The sequence below is a fragment of the Dromiciops gliroides genome, chromosome 3, assembly GCF_019393635.1.
Source record: "Dromiciops gliroides isolate mDroGli1 chromosome 3, mDroGli1.pri, whole genome shotgun sequence".
NCBI lineage: Eukaryota > Metazoa > Chordata > Mammalia > Microbiotheria > Microbiotheriidae > Dromiciops > Dromiciops gliroides.
Genome location: NC_057863.1, coordinates 591,655,806 through 591,672,628, shown reverse-complemented (window position 1 = coordinate 591,672,628; position 16,823 = coordinate 591,655,806). Strand labels below are relative to the sequence as shown.

Sequence of the window (16,823 nt, the reverse complement as noted above, 5' to 3'; positions counted from 1 at the left end):
CCCACCCCCATCCCTATCACTCGTGCCCGGCTGACTGCCACTAGCGGCGGGGCGGGGCTAGCCGTGGGGCGTGGCGATAGGAGAACTGTGAGATTGGCTGGAGCTCTACCAGCCCCAAGTTCTTTTCTTAGTGCGCTGGTGTGGTGAAAAGAACCCTGAACTAGGCACCCACCCAGGAGCAACCACAATGAACTTCATTTCTGTCACTTAGCTAGCTGGTTGTGTGACTTTAGGCAAGAGACCTCCTGTTTCTGAGGCACAGAGGATGCTTGGGAGAAAAGTGCTTTGTATAACTTAAAGCGCTATAGAAATGAGAGCTATTAATTACCATAGTCTTCTTTTTATCAGGCAGGTGTTCTTAACCCTGGGTCTGTGAACTTGTTTAACATTTTGATAGCTGCATTTCAGTATAATTATTTTTTATAATCCTATGTATTTTATTTCAGGCAGCTGGTGGTACAGGGAATAGAATCCTGGGCCTGGAGTCAGGAAGACCTGACTCATGCCTCACACCCTTACTAGCTGTGAGTGACCTTAGACAAATCATGTAACCTCAGTCAGACTCAGTTTCCTCATCTGTAAAATAGGGATAATAATTACCTCCCAGGGTTGTGGTGAGGATCAAATGAGATATTTGTAAAGTAAATTTGCAAATTTTAAAGTGCCATGTAAATGCTAGTTATTATTTTAAAACATAGGCTCTACTCAAACTGTTAAAGGGGTCCTTGACACATACAAAAAAGGTTAGGAACCTCTGTGAGCATCTTCTGTCCTGCTAGGACAGGGAATGAGCTGCAGCAATGATCTGGGTTTGAAATTTGCCTAAGACACTTGCTGTATGACCCTGGATAAGTCACTTCTTATTCATTCACAAATGAGAAGTTTTTTTTCTTTCCCTATTGTTATTTTGGGGTCTTATTTGTTGGACATGAAATTTCATTTATAAAGAATTCCTGGTAGTTAAAGTCTTTCCAGCAGTTCAAATGAGCAACCTTTCTGTAACTTCTTCAGACTTAGAGAGAACTGCCTGGGGCACTGAGTTTAAGGACTTGTCCAGAGTTCTCCAGCTGGTGAGAGTGGGTCTTCCTGACTCCAAGGCTGGCCCTTTGTTACACCAGGCTGCTCCTCCAGTTATAATCATCAAAATCCTTGATCTTCTACAGCCCTAAGCCCAGGACTCAGCACACCATTATCGCTCAATAAATGCTTGGGCCATGAATGAATGAGTCTGGAGCCTGTGTTCTTCATTCACATCTCCTCCTGAACCCTCTTCCTCTTTTGCAACTCAGAAACGCTGCTATTCCTTGTCGTTTGTGGTGTGGCCGAGGTTCTTATCCAGATACACCAGGTGGATGATAAGTGAAGACAAAACTCCCTTTGGGGAGATAAGGAAGGTGTGCACTGGATGACCCGAAAGGCAAGCACAGGTTCTTTCTTGGGACTAGGCTGAGCAGAGTTGAAACCAAGGCTGTAAATATAAAAACATTTGGGGTCCACTGTTAGGACCAAAGGGTCTTTGACAGTCAATGGAGGGGGCAGCTAGATGGCGCAGTGGATAGAGCACTGGCCCTGGATTCAGGAGGACCTGAGTTCAAATCCAGCCTCAGACACTTAACACTTACTAGCTGTGTGACCCTGGGCAAGTCACTTAACTCCAATTGCCTCACTAAAAAAAACAAAATAAAACAAAACAAAAAAACCAAAACAGACAGTCAATGGACCGGAGTTCAGGAGACCAGCCTGGGTTTGGATTCTGGCTCTGGTGCTTACGGTCTGTGGCCTCCTCGGGCACTCACTCAGCCTCCCTGGTATCAATCTTCTGACCCATAAGATCAGACTGGATTGTACTACATCGTCTCTACGCCTCCTTTCTTCCCCCTTTCTTCTTCCTTCTTTCCAGCCTCCCTCCCTCCTTTCTTTCCTGGTATTTATTAAGCACTGAACCAGGCCCTGCGCTAGCCCTCTGTCCTCTAAGAGCTTGCATTCTATTGGGGGGATTGTTCCACAAATGATGAGCCGCTCCCGACTCCCATGTCCTCATTCTCTCCTCCACCCTTTCCCGAAGATATTAAGATAACGGACGACACAGTCTGGTACGTGGGCGACAGCGAGGGGCTTTGAACAAGAACATCTGGGTTCGAATCCTGCCTCCTCCACTGAGCTGCGTGACAATGAGCAGCTAGATGGTCCAGAGGGCCGGACCCGGAATCGGAGGAAGACCCGAGTTCAAATGCTGGGAAGTCACTCCACCCCGGCCTGCCTGTTAAATGGAGCCCGTAACCGCGCCTCGCTGGCGGTGCTGCTGTGAGGGGAGTCTTTGCAGAGGGCCGAACAAATGCCGCCTGTGGGCGTGGTGAGGCAGAAGAGGTGGGGGCGGGGGCCGGCTCACGGAACGTTTTTCTTTGAAGATTTTTTTGTTTTCAGGGTGAGAACTCGAGCTGCTGGTGTTCGCCTATAAGTATGCGGCCGACAGAACTTGTCGCCTCTTCCAAGAGTAGAGCCCATCAGGGGGCGCGAACACGGTGTGATCCGAAGGCCTCCAGGAACCCGACTTCCGTTCGGCTGCCGGAAGAAGAATCGAGGCTGCCCCGGAAACGGAAGCGGGGAGTGCGCGCTCGGGCCGTCGCTGAGGAGCCGACTGGCCCGGGCCGCGAGGATGAAGGAGGCGAAGCCGGAGCGGGATCGGAGGCAGCGGCGTCGGCGTCGGCGCCGGCGGGAGGACGAGGACGAGCCGGGGGGAGCGGCGGGGGTCGAAGTGCTGGTGCCAGACCTGTCGCTGGTGAAGCAGGAGCGGCGTAGCCCGACCCCCCAGTCCCGCTCTCACCGGCCCCGGCCCCGGGCCAGGCGCGGCTCCTCAGGGAGTCCAAGCCCGGCGCCGGACGAGGAGGCGCCACTGCCGGCCCCGGCCCCGCGAGCCCGCAGCGCTCGAGCCTCCGGCGACCGCGCCAGTAGCTGCAGCAGGTACGACCCCATTTCCTCCTCCCTTTCAGAGTCGGGGGCACCTCACTCGTCCTCGCTTCCTGTCCTTGCTCCCCTGGTGGGTCCTTGTTGCCCTTCTCCGCGCTCTCTCCCTGGTGCTCAGGCTCCCTGTTGTGGTTGTCCCCATCCCCTCGGGGGGGGGGGGGGTCCTGCTGGGTCAGCCTCCTCGGTGCTCTGGGAGCAACCACTTCTCTCGATCGGGTGGCTCCGCGCCTTTGTCCAAACGTCCATCGTTCTGTCTGCTCTGCTTCGTGATCCTTCCAGGGCTCTTCCGCCTGAAATCCGTCCCTTCCCTTTTCCTGGTCCAGCCCCAGCCCCAAGCAGGTCCTGTCTCTTCCTGGAAGTCCCTCCTTGCGCTCTCTCTCATCTGGCCTCAAACTTTCATGGCTCTTTATGTGACCTTTCCTAGGCTTTCACTACCTCTCCAGTCTTATTTGTTGCCTGCCATTCTTGGGGTGGTTTATTCTCTTTGGACAGGTAGCCGTGGTGTGCTAATGCCACTTACTAGTCCTCTGGCATAGGCTAAGGTGCGTTATTTTTCTGGCGCTCAGTTTTCTCATTTGTAAAGTGAAAATAAAAATGTTTACATTAATTACGTTTTTGTTGTTCAGTGTTGTGGGAAGCTTTGTGACCCCATTTGGGGGTTTCTTGGCAGAGATACTGGAGTAGTTTACCATTTCCTTCCCCAGGTCCCTTTACAGAGGAGGAAACTGAGGCAAAGAGAGCTAAGTGACTTGCCCAGGATCACACAGCTAGGAAGTGTCTGAGACTGGATTTGAACTCAGGAGGATGAGTCTTCCTGGCTCCAGACCTAGCATTCTATCCACTTCAACACCTAGCTGCTTTCTTAATTATGTTAGAGAGTTATTTTGTAGGTGAATTGAGATAATATATATAATGGCTTTGTAAGTCTAAAGGGCTGTCTGGATGTGTGATTACTTGGATCACTTTTTGCTGCTATTTTTGCTACCATAGTATAGAACTCAGAGTTGCTGGATTTAATTCATTTTATAAGGTTTTTGTGAGGATAGTAATTTGTAAATTTTAAAATACAACTGTGGGGCAGCTAGGTGGCACAACTGACCCTGGATTCAGGAGGACCTGAGTTCAAATGAGGCCTCAGACATTTGACACTTAACTAGCTGTGTGACCCTCGGCAAGTCACTTAACCCTCATTGCCCTGCTGTCTGTCTATCTATCTATCTGTCTGTCTAACTGTAATCTGTTGTTGCTATTCTCACCTCTATCCCCAATGCCCACGAAAACAATTTTAAGCTTCTTGAAGGATCTATATTACTTTTCATCTTTACAGCCCTTTTACTACTACTGTACACCCTACCCCCCCCCCAGTATTTTGTTCATATGTTAAGATTCTGTGGTTTTCCTTGGTATGAGCACCTCTCCTATTAATACAAGCTGAAACATTCTTCCAGTTTAGTAGATGGATTTTATGAATTGTTGTGGTCAGTCATTTAGGCAGCCTTCTGGTGAGGCCAACCTTCTGGCAATGAGCCTCTTCAAATTTATCTAGACTGGTCTTGAAGCAACAGACAGACAATCCTATCACTATTGCTGAACTTGAAGCCTTTCCAACTTAACCATTTCAGGCATAGCCTTCAAAAATTCTGGGTCACATTTACCCCTGGAGGAAACATTGGAAATTTCAGTAAATCAGAGTAATAGGGCTGGAGGGATCAGGTGAAGTAAAGGTTACCAGAAAAATTTTCCCGAGTTGAGATTTACTTAAAACTGGAAGGGACTATTCATTTCAGTTAAGCAAAGATAAAGTTATAAAGGCGAAACAAAAAACTGTATGAGAGGATTCAGTTGATAGTGATTTTAATAAAAGAGGTGGCATCTGAGTTGGACCTTGAAGGAAAGAGGAACTTGGGGGCAGGTTCTAGTCCAGGTATTTAGTCTAACTGAATTTTATAGATGGGGAAATTGAGGTCTAGTGAGTTCAAGGGATTTTCTAATTGCAAAGCATCTTCTGCACTATGAAGTCACAGGATATCGTAGCCCTAATGATTGCTACCCTGCGCCTATAATATAGTGGGAAAAGCACTGAGTTTGGGATAAGAATACCCATATTCAGAGTTCTGGCTCCAGTATTCTGTGACTCATTAGCTGTGTGAGCATAGTCTAAACATTTTAGAGCCTCAGTTTATCTGCAAAGTGGGGATAATCACACTATTTGGTTCATGGGGCTGTCTCAAAGATAGATAGATAGATCTCAAAGATAGATCATTTTGTAAATTGTAAAGTCTTATAGAAATGTGAATTATTATAGCCCATGATCACACATTAAGTGGCAGATCTAAGACAATAATTTAGATCTCCTAATCTGAACCCTCGAATCCATTTACCAATGTTCGCAAAGTTTCATTCTTCAGCAAGCCTTTCCAAACTCTTAACAGACAGGATGGAGATGTCAAAAACTTTTTTCTTTGGTTAAGGGAAATTGGGGTAGAGGTTCATAGCTTAGCCATCAATTGCTGTGTGTGCTGTGTTTTCTAAAGATCACCAACCAAAAGGAAAAACAAGACCTTTGGGAGAAGAAGCAGATCTCCTCGGAATAAGAGAAGCCGTAGCCCTCATCATCCTGTAGTCAAGGTGAAGCAGGTAATTACAGAAACTGACATGACTCATTCCCACTTCTGAATCTAATATTTTCTTCCTGCTAGTGTCAGAATGTGGACTTTCTTCTTCAATTGGGAAGTGAGCCCCAAGAGTACAGCATTACTTTTATAGAGAGAGAGGGGTAGGGGGGCAGCTAGGTGGCATAGTGGATAAAGCACCGGCCCTGGATTCAGGAGGACCTGAGTTCAAATCCGGCCTCAGACACTTGACACTTAACTAGCTGTGTGACCCTGGGCAAGTCACTTAACCCTCATTGCCCTGCAAAAAGAGAGAGAGAGAAAGGGGCAGGATATAGAGACTAATTTTCATTAAAAGAACTACTTATGGGGCAGCTAGGAGGCGCAGTGGATAGAGCACTGGCCCTGGTCAGGAGGACCTGAGTTCAAATCTGGCCGCAGACACTTAACACTTACTAGCTCTGTGACCCTGGGCAAGTCACTTAACCCCAATTGCCTCACCAAAAAAAAAGAAAAAACCACCTACTTTAAGAGCTTGGAGCATAAATACACATAAGGTTCAAAACAAGCATTGGGAAGTCCTGACCACTGCTTGTATTCCATGATGTGCTATTGATTCTACTTCTTGGAGAATAAATGATCTTTGGGCAGCTGGTTGTAGCTCTCTGAGAGTGGTGTCACTGTTTATATCCTATAACTCTCTAATATCTAATTCATAAATGTACAACTCTTTAATACCTCTCATTTCTCTAACAGCATGTTACTGTAAGTCTTTGAGACTTTCAGAAGGTAACTTAAAAAAAAACCTATCAAAGTAATTATCTTGACATTTCTTAACTTCTTCAAATGAGTTCCTAAAAAGCTGGCTACAGTGAGTGAATCTCAAAAATGTACGTGAGACAGAACAACATTCTAAATGTAATGTTCATACTGAATAATTTTAACACAGACATTGATCACTTTTAGTTTGTCTCAAATAGAAATCAGGCAGTCTCTGTTTTACAGGTACCTATACTTACCCTCCTGCATCCTCCTCACCTCCACAATGGAAGCCAATTGTGAAAAAATCTGGCACCTTAATAGAATTTATGTATTCAGAAGTAAAAAGAAACAGGGCTATGAGAAGCAGGAGCAAATTAAGGGGGTGACACCAGGGACTGGCTTTCTAGGCTAAAATGACCTTCCTATATGTTGACTGCTCCTGCCCTAAAATTATGTTCCTCTTGTTGGCTGGAAAATTTTTTCTTTGTTGCATGCAATTTTAGTAGTAAAAGATTTACTTTGGTTAAAAGGTATATTGTTTTTCTATCCTGTACTATCCCCAAATAGCCCTTCTTTGGGGCTCTCAGCAACTTGAAGGCACTTAGAAGAGGGATGTCAGGAGGTGGGAGAATGCCTAAGGCAGACATTGTCTATTATGAAATTCTGTCTATGACTAGTCCTAGAAAGAGGGAACAAATACTTTCTCTTTTAGCTCTTTCCTCTTAACTCCTTGCTTTTTAAGACAAGGATACATTTGTAATATTTTTTTCCTGTGGGAAGATGTGTTCTGGGTTTCAAATAATAAACTTTCAGATGAACTTTGGAAAGTAGCCTCATTAATTGGGAACTGTCTACATTTAAATGATTCCTTCAATTTCAGGAACGTGAAAGTGAAAGCCGTCCCCGGAGAGGAAGAGATGAAAGGCAACACAGGGAGCAGTCAGAACAAGAACACAGGCGAGAGAGAAATGGTGATCGGGACAGACACCATAGCCATTCTAACCAGAGGAAGACTACTAGTGAGAGGCCTAGTGGTGGGAGGAACCGAGATGCCCAGAACCTACAGGAACAAGAAGCAGAAAGAGAGTTTTATAACTCTCGTCGACGAGAGCGTCGCCAGAAGAAAGATGTGGGTGGCAGCAGTGATGAGAATCAGGAGATTGTTCTGCAGTCTGCTGGTGGCCACAGTAAAGGAAAAGACCCACCAAATAAAGAGAAACCCAGTTTTGAACTGTCGGGGGCACTCCTTGAGGATACCAACATGTTCCGGGGTGTGGTGATAAAGTATAGTGAGCCTCCAGAAGCTCGGATCCCAAAGAAACGCTGGCGCCTTTACCCCTTTAAGAATGATGAGGTGCTCCCTGTCATGTATATCCACAGACAGAGTGCTTATCTTCTGGGCCGGCACCGTCGAATTGCAGATATTCCTATTGACCACCCGTCCTGCTCAAAGCAGCATGCAGTATTTCAGTATCGGTAAGTCTGGGTAAAACTTCAACTTGTTACCTTTAAGGTAATCAGTAAGTCAGGGCCTCTGTGGATGACTATCCCTATTTTGCAGTCACACTCCTAAAACAAAACTGGCCCATGATTCTGTACTACTCGGTAGTTTACAAAGTAATTTTTTCCACAACCATCTGAGGGAGGGTTGAGCAAGCATTGTTATTTTATCCCTATTTTCAGATTAGGGAACTGACATGGCTCTGAGAAACTAAATGACTTCCCCACAGTCCCACTGTTTGTAAGTGGCAGTATTAGGGCTTTTTGAATCTAGGTCTTCATACTTCCAAATCCAGTGCTTTTATTCTTTTTAGTACATTTCACTGCCTTCTCAAGCTTTTTGACTTAATTAAAACGTTTAAAGAAAACCTGAATACCTCCATTTGTGAGACTGAAAACATCTTTTGGGGTGATCAGACTCCATGTGTCTAATATTGGCTTTGTGAATTTTCCTGAGCTAAATGAAGCCTGGTTATTTGTAAGTCTCCATAAGTGAAAGAAAAATCACACAGATATTTCTTTAGTTTTCTTCACATACTAGTCATGTCATGAGGCCCATTATTCTGAGCAGGACTAATAAGTGGGTTTATTTTGATTTATACTTTCCTAATCCTTTATGATCTATGAAAGAGTTCTTCAGTAGGCATTATTCACTATTCCTACAACTTGGGTGTACAAGCAACTTGCTCTACCCATATACCTACTCTAGTTTCTTGATTTGGAGGAATTTTAACTTCAGCTAGTAATAATGTTGTTTGTGTCAACTAGTCCGCCTAGGAAAAGATAGTTGTACAGCCTGGTCTCCATATCTAGTGCTTTGCATGAACTAATGTAAAAGTTGTTTTCTTTTGCTAGGCTCGTAGAATACACACGTGCTGATGGAACAGTTGGCCGAAGGGTAAGGCCATATATCATCGACCTTGGCTCAGGCAATGGGACCTTCTTGAACAACCAGCGCATTGAGCCACAGCGTTACTATGAACTAAAGGAGAAAGATGTGCTCAAATTTGGGTTCAGTAGCAGGGAATATGTACTGCTCCATGAGTCTTCAGACACCTCCGAGGTGGATAGAAAAGAAGATGAGGATGAGGAGGAGGAGGAAATATCTGACAGCTAGCAAATTCAGAAGAAGCTCCTGTAGCTGCTAAGAGAATTTTTCCTTTGTGGAAGGCCTGGACTTGGGATTTAAAGAGCAGAGCAGCACTCCCTGGTGCCTCTTATTGCCTTAAGTCTTTCCTCTGTTGCTGATCAGCTTATGTTAAAATTTAAGAAATTTGATAATTTGTGCTTTTGGTTGAACTTATTTCTGTGATCTGTTAGCCACACAAGTGTGGACATTTGCTTTCAGAATAATTTCACCAATAACAGTCGTCCATTGTGTGCAGTTGAAGCATGATGGTGTGGCATGAGTTGGTGCTCTGGAAACTATTGCCTGGTAACTTTAGACCCTTGGTTAAAAAGAGAAATGAGGCATGTTCTCTTTGTGCGGCTATTTACTTTGTACAGTGACTTATTAAGAAATATGGACCAGCCATTTTTCACATTTTATTTTTTGTAAATACCTAGACAGAGAATTTAGCCCAAGTTTTGGTTGTCATCAAAGCAGATTCCCATTATATATACTGAAACTTCAGTCCAGTTAATGCTGAATCATAGAGATCTATTTCATTATTTAGGTCTTTGGGGATGAGAATTTCACCATACACGACCTTATTGACTGCTTATATGCAAATAAATGTTGGGTCCTGATGAAATACATGACAGGGCAATAAAATCATGGCTATTGCAGGGAAGAAATTAAAATGGGCCATGTATCTGTTTCTTACATAAAAAGAGTCTATATTTCCTGAAGTAGCCTGGGTCTGTCATTAATTTGGATTTTTCTTGTCTCTTTAACTGCTTTGCACTTACTATAATATCCCTTTTTTTCTCCTAATTCATAGTGTCACTTGTGTGGGAGGATTACCTCAGATGTTGGAGCAGTCTGTTCATTTTAACTAGCTTTATGTGTGCTAGAAAGAAATTTTTGTTTTACTTATTTTTTTTTAATACCCTGAAAAGCCATTGTCTGCCATCTTTCTCCCCGGCCCCCCCCCCCCCGCCCCCCCATATGCAGAGAGGAACTGAGGCAAGGGAAACACCTATTTACAGATCTTCCCCAAGTCCGAATGTGTGTTCATCAAATTTTGTCTGTGTACATATATTGTATATATAAATTGGATGAGTGTGTGTGTGGGTGGGTGTGGGTGGTGGCTGGAGGTGTATACTTCTAAGTGGTACGCTTCTGAGTGGTTTTTTTGTAATGTAAATGGAATACTACATTATTATGAGTAAAGGCATAGATCACCCTGTTATTTGAATAGCAGGATCTCATTTATATATAGTTTGGGATTACACAATAAAAGAATTTGTAAATGTAGTCCATCTCAGCCCCAGAGTGTAATACTTTTCTAGTATAAAGGGTTTTAATATTTTTTGCTTTTTAAAAAGGTTTAAATTTAATTTTTTTTTGAAGTGGAAATAAATGGTAATTGAGAGGGAAAGAGGTGGGAACACCACTGACAACCTGAACTAAATTCCAGATCATTAATCCATATAAATGAGTGTTGAACATTTTGAAGCATCAGTGCTTTCTAAATTGGGAGTGAAATGTTTATCCTTACCAGTGAGTGTAAAGAAGCTTTTGTGCATGCTATGTATAGTTGGCTCTGTATAAACCAAGGCCTGATTATTCAGTCGATGGATTATCTGTGCCCTTCCTCTCTTCCCCTCCCATAGGGCCTTGCTATTTCAATATGCGCAAACACCACTATCAGAGTGCTGGTGAGGGAAAGAAAAAAAAAATGAAAAGTCAATCTGTTTTGTTATTAATTAGTTCTTAGGTTGAAATGTATGAGACTTTGAGATTATCTATGCATGTTGGTTATCTATCCCTGCTTTTCTCCCAATGTATCTTGTTATGGATGATGCTCATACAGCTGGCCAATGTTGACCACCAATATGTGGTGACATGGAGTGGGGTTTAGTGTTCATTGTTCAGCTTGGGGGACAAAAACCTTGGAAAACACCTGAAGCTTAAAATTTTAAAAGGGCAAAAACTTAGCAATTTGCAGTTTGCTTTTCCCTAGTTCTCCAGTGACTTTGCCAGTTACTACATGCTTAATGTCCAGCATCCAATGTATGCATGTATAAAACCCAATTTTGTGTTCTTAAATTTTCTTTGAAACAGACAGAGTTTTCCCTTGGCCTGCTCTTGCTCTTGTCTGTCTCTCACTGCGGTGCCTCTTTGATCAGTTGTGTTGGTACACTGATTGCCAGTGGGTTGTGAGATCACATACTACAAGGCAGCTTTAAGTTTTACTTCCAGCCTTTACCCTGGTGGATGTATCAATAGAGCATAGAGAAAATATTCCTACATGCTGATGGCACAGACAGATGTTTTTCTACCAGGTTTTCATCTTGACAAACAAGTAATGGTTCCTGGATTCAATGATTCTGATGGAAGATTTCTTTATAAAGGATGGGAACAGTGGGCCTGGAAGCAAGGTCAGCTGAGATGTGATTCTCTTCTAGCTCCAAAGCCAGGTATCACCAGCAAATTTCTAAACGGGAGTGGTGACAAACATTGTTCTTATATCTTCTGTCTGAGAAACGTGCTTAGTTGGACCATTTTTGTTAACTCTTCTACCATCTCTCATCAAACCCTCCTGGTTTGTTTGCAGTACCTTTTCTATTCCAAGGAAGAATGACTGTCTAAACCAAAGCAAAGTGAAAAGCAAAATGCTTTTGAACTGATCACTTGCATCTCCTTACTGAATTCTGCAGTCTCAAGTTGAGTCCCATTTCCTCAAAACGTCACATTAAATGTTTTCTCCAGTCATACCATAGTTACCCCTCCTTCCTCTTAGAGACAAGCAGCATCTCAGTAATTGTAATTTGTGAAGCAACCTTTATCCTGCTTTTGTGATAAGAGCAGAATTAATAGCTTGTGTCTATAAAGAATAGTTTTGTTTGGGTTGGATTTTTTAAATGGAATTTTTATTACTGTATTTACATCAGTATGCCAGTATGCAATGCAGCAAGGTTTTGGAAATCTCATCACTTTTTAAAAAATAGACTTTCAGGATGATTATTATTTGATAAATAGTACAAATGTTTACATTTTATAAGTCCTTCACCCTCCCCCCTTTTAAAATCAGTTATTTGGGCAAGAAATGAAAATGTTAAGTTGAAATAGAGTTTTCATGTGGTATGTTCAGGTATATGCCAGCAGTCTCTGAAGATTAAGATAAAAGTATTCAGAATATACTGTGTTCACAAATGTATATAAGTTTGTATCAAGTGAAATAGCCACTCACTTTTAAATTAAAGTTTTGGAATTAAAATTTTTTTTTTGGCTTTGATCTCTTGGTAACTTGGAGGGGGGGTATACTTTAACATAGGAACTAAATTAAAGAGATAACTGATTGTGTTTATCATTGCACTTTAAGATCTCAGTAATTCAAATAAATCTTCAAAAGTCAGTCCTCTGACAGACCTTGCTGGTAGTCTATGGTATTTGGATTTAAATTCCAAGTAATAGTTACTGAAGGATCCGTATTACCACTTCAAAAATAGCCACATATATGAATGGTATTTGCATTGGGGATCAGGTTTCCTGAATGGAAATGCAATTGGCTCAGTCACATTATATACTGTAATACAAGAAATAAATTAATCACACGTCTTGGGTGCTAGGGAAAGGTATAAAGTTGGGATGACAGGGTCCTGATTCAAAGCCTCATATGCAACATCATTAATTTATTAGATAATACTTCCCCAGAATTTAGTATAGGAAAAAGTGAAAGGTTCTCCATTTGTCCAAATTCCAGGGACATTTTAAAAGTGATAAATTCTGATTATCCAATTGGAAATTAACCAAGAATGCCAGGCAGTTTAGATGTCTCAGTTTTTAGAAAGTGTAGGCAGTGTACTAATGGTGGAGAGAGCATGGACTTAGTTTCTTCATCTATAAAATGAAGAGGTCAGACTCCAGCTTCCAAGGTCCTTTCAGGCTCTCATATGACCTTGTTACTCTGGGTATTTGTGATTGTTTTCCTAAATGAATTTACTACTTGACCTTGAATACAGTACTCTGCCTCCCCAGGATGGAATGATGATAGGAAAACCCTCTCTTAGGTGCTGAAAAGAACTTTGGGGTGGTGATTTGCTTACGTTTGGGCTTCCAGAATGATTCTGGGATATTGTGTAGTCCATTCAATAACTCAAAGTAAGATTGAAAACTGAATGATGACACAAAATATCTGTATGTCATTTGGCTAGTAGGATAGTAGGGAGTACTGGATTTTACCATCTGCATGACAGTGGGGCAGGTGACTTCACTTCTGGCCTCAGTTTTGTCCTATCTAAAATGAGGAGATTGGATCGGGTAGCTTCTAAAGTCTCCAGTACTAAATACGTACATCCTTGCCTCATCTAATCTTGGGGTAGAGATAGGAAAGAGATTGTAGAGGGGTGTTGGTGTATACAATCCTTTAACTCTCCTCGCTCTTTAAAAGTCACTTGGTTTTTCCTGTCTCCCCATTTCAATTTATTTTTTCTCATTTTGTCAAACAAATATTTCTAATGTACACATATTTAATTACACCTCTCTTTTTAAAAAAAAAATCTTTAGAGCAGAGGTTCTTAACTTTTTTTGGTATCATGGATCTCTTTAGCAGTCTGATGAAGTATGTGGATCCCTTAGAATGTTTTTAAATAAAGTACATAAAATAGAGCGCATGGGATTACAGAGGAAACCAATTCTATTGAGATACTTCTCAAACAAAATATTTTAAGTTCACAGACCCCAGGTCAAGAAGCTCTGCTTTAGTTCAAACTTCTCATTATGTGCTGACAAAAGACTACCTTGTATTCAGAACCCTTCAGAACCCAGTCCCAGCTAATCTAGGCCCACAACCTTAGATTTAAACTTATTTTGTACTGTTCCTCTTTGTATACTGCAAACTCCAGGCAAATTGGACTATTTCCTCCAAACACATTATATCTTTCCCCACCTCTGGGGTTTTTTTGTTTGTTTGTTTGTTTTTAGTGAGGCAATTGGGGTTAAGTGACTTGCCCAGGGTCACACAGCTAGTAAATGTTAAGTGTCTGAGGCTGGATTTGAACTCAGGTACTCCTGACGCCAGGGCCGGTGCTCTATCCACTGCGCCACCTAGCTGCCCCCCAAGTCACTCTTAAATGCTGATGAGAGGAAGACAAAAAGTTCCTGCTGTCAAGGAGCTCACAGCCCAATGGGGGACACGACATGCAAACAACTACATACAGACAAGCTAGATAAATGAAAGATAACAGAAAGAAGGCACTAGCATTAAGGGGGAGTGGGAAAGGCTTCTAAAAGATGGGATCTGAGCTGAGCCATGAAGGAAGCTAGGGAGATTGTAGTCGGAGTGGAAGAGGTAGAGCATTCCAGGCAAGGGGGACAGCCGGTGAAAATGCATCAAGTTGGGAAATGGAGTATTATGTATGAGGCCCACAGAGGAGGCTATTGTCGCTGGATTGTGCTGTCTGTGAAGGGGACTGGAAAGGTATTTTTGAAGTTTTCCCCACACTAATGCAAAATACAAAGTGTAAGCATTGACGGTTCCGACAGAGCTGGGAAGCCTTTCAGTAGAGACCCAGTGACAGATTTTTGTACTTTTATTGAGCACTGGCCTAGCTAGGTTTGGAGAGGCATACTGCGAGACTAGCTGCAGGATGGTGATCTGCCACTGAGAGACCTATTAAATCATAGATCTGTGATCTGTGATGGGTACTCACACTGATGTAATTGCATCTCAATGAAGTATTTAATTTAATTCAACAAACATTAATTATGCTCTTAAACACAAGTACATGGACAAAAACTAACAGTTCTTGTCTTCAAGGAGTTTATATTCTACTCAGTATTAATCATTATTAAGTGACCCTTCTCACCAAGGCCAAGCCCACTACATGCATCCTTGATTTCTCCCATATTTTTTAGCAGACTGCCCCCACAATTATCAACCCTCACTCCTGCTTTAATCTCTCCCAATTTACTTGTTCCCTTCCTGTTGCTTAGAAATACACCCAATTCAAATACACCTTGACCACCATCTCCACTTGGACCTTGATGGCCTAGATCTTGAATCTAAGAGCCTTCAGAATAAAAACATTCTCCAAACCACCAGACCTGTTTCCAGTCCAGCCTCTGAGCAGCCACACTGAGGGGTGAGATCATTACAGAGAAGGGGCTCATCTTCCTTGTCACCAACAGCCACATATAGGTAAATAGGCCCAAGAGCCCTAGAAGTAGCAGCATTCCATACCACCAGTCTTGCTTCCATCCTAACCATCCGCCATCATCTGGGGAGGCAGCTCCTATGGAGAAACGAGCAATCGCAACCAATTGCCAATCAAGTGCTAACCATAGGGCAAGTAAATCAGCCTAGCTGAAGCAGTAAGGCACCCTTAGGGAGAGACAGGGAGCAGTATGTGCCAGGCAGGTGAGGCCACCACCATGTATGTCCCTTCAGGACCCTGATGAAGACAGCTTAGGCCCCTGGACCCAAAAGCTAAAGTCCTTAGCATTGCCAACTGGCTCACATCAGAAATTGGTGTGATTTTTATCAGTGGAAATGATCTTAAGTAGTATTACCATCTCAGGGGCAGCTAGGTGGCGCAGTGGATAGAGCACTGGCCCTGGAGTCAGGAGTACCTGAGTTCAGATCCGGCCTCAGACACTTAACACTTACTGGCTGTGTGACCCTGGGCAAGTCACAACCCCAATTGCCTCACTAAAAAAAAAAAAAAAAAAAGAAGTATTACCATCTCCTTTGCTACTGTACCCTAAGGGCCATGGGACCTTTCCATCTAACTTGGAGCTGAAACTTTCCATATATGTTGTCACCCTCATCACAATGTGACCTCTTCAAGAGCAGGGACTGTCTTTTCTATTTGTATCTCCAGGGATTAGCGTAGTACCTTGTACGTAGTTAATAAATGCTTTAATCATTCACTCAAACTTCCCCCATAAGTTTTCAAATCCCTCTTAATACAACATATTCATGCATAAGAAATGCAATATGCTGTAATAACTAGAGCACTAGCCTTGGAGCCATGAAAATCTACATTCATGACTTGCCTCGGACACATACCCTGGATGATCCTGGGCAAGTGGCTTAATTTCTCAGTGATCTAAACCAAAGCTTCTTAAACTGTGTAGGTCACGACTCCATATGGGCTTGTGTAACTGAATGTGGGGGGCAAAAAAAATTTGGCAACAGTAAATGGTTATGTATACCTATTCTATATACCTATATACCCTAGGTCGTGTACAAATTTCTTGGGTGAAAAGGGGTTGCTAGTGGAAAAAGTTTAAGAAGCCCTGTTTTAGAACAATGAAATCATAATTCCATCTATTTATATGTATATAGATATTGTATTGATATGTATATCACATTTATAAATATTGCATATAAAGAAAATTGTTCATATATGGGCACAAATTACCTAATTTGATTAATATAATATAACATAATGTAAGTTGAATATACATTTTTCCTCTAATAGAATGTAAGCTCCTTGAGGGGGCTGTTTCACAGCAGCTCTAATAATTTTTGTCTTTTTCTTTGTGGGGGGCAGGGCAATGAGGGTTAAGTGACTTGCCCAGGGTCACACAGCTAGTAAGTATCAAGTGTCTGAGGCCACATTTGAACTCAGGTCTTCCTAAATCCTGGACTGGTGCTTTATCCACTGCACCACCTAGCTGCCCCATAATTTTTGTCTTTGAATCCCCTAGCACATAGCAGAGTGCCAGGCACAGAGAAGGCATTCAATAAATGCCTGTTGAGTGATTAAAATGTGGTGGGGGAAAAGCACCAGATTCAGAGTCAACAGAGCAGATTTCAGGCACTGCCACTGTGTGATGCTGGATATTTAATTTCCTTGAGGGCAGAAGAAATG

General features: G+C 42.6%; 1 protein-coding gene across 1 annotated transcript; it reads left to right on the top strand.

The window, feature by feature from the left end:
• Nucleotides 1-2,375: 2,375 nt before the first annotated feature.
• Nucleotides 2,376-12,337, top strand: SNIP1 (Smad nuclear interacting protein 1). Its single transcript, XM_043996892.1, has 4 exons — nucleotides 2,376-2,961; nucleotides 5,499-5,601; nucleotides 7,219-7,814; nucleotides 8,694-12,337. The coding sequence occupies exons 1-4, from the start codon at nucleotides 2,657-2,659 to the stop codon at nucleotides 8,953-8,955; spliced, it is 1,266 nt and encodes a 421-aa protein (XP_043852827.1). The 5' UTR covers nucleotides 2,376-2,656; the 3' UTR covers nucleotides 8,956-12,337.
• Nucleotides 12,338-16,823: the final 4,486 nt, after the last annotated feature.

What these genes read in the sequence shown, in the direction of transcription:
- SNIP1 (XM_043996892.1), top strand. Translation starts at nt 2,657, where the DNA reads ATGAAGGAGGCGAAGCCGGAGCGGGATCGGAGGCAGCGGCGTCGGCGT. An exon ending in CGCGCCAGTAGCTGCAGCAG is followed by an intron (nt 2,962 to 5,498) that starts GTACGACCCCAT and finishes TGTTTTCTAAAG; the next exon opens with ATCACCAACCAAAAGGAAAA. An exon ending in CTGTAGTCAAGGTGAAGCAG is followed by an intron (nt 5,602 to 7,218) that starts GTAATTACAGAA and finishes CTTCAATTTCAG; the next exon opens with GAACGTGAAAGTGAAAGCCG.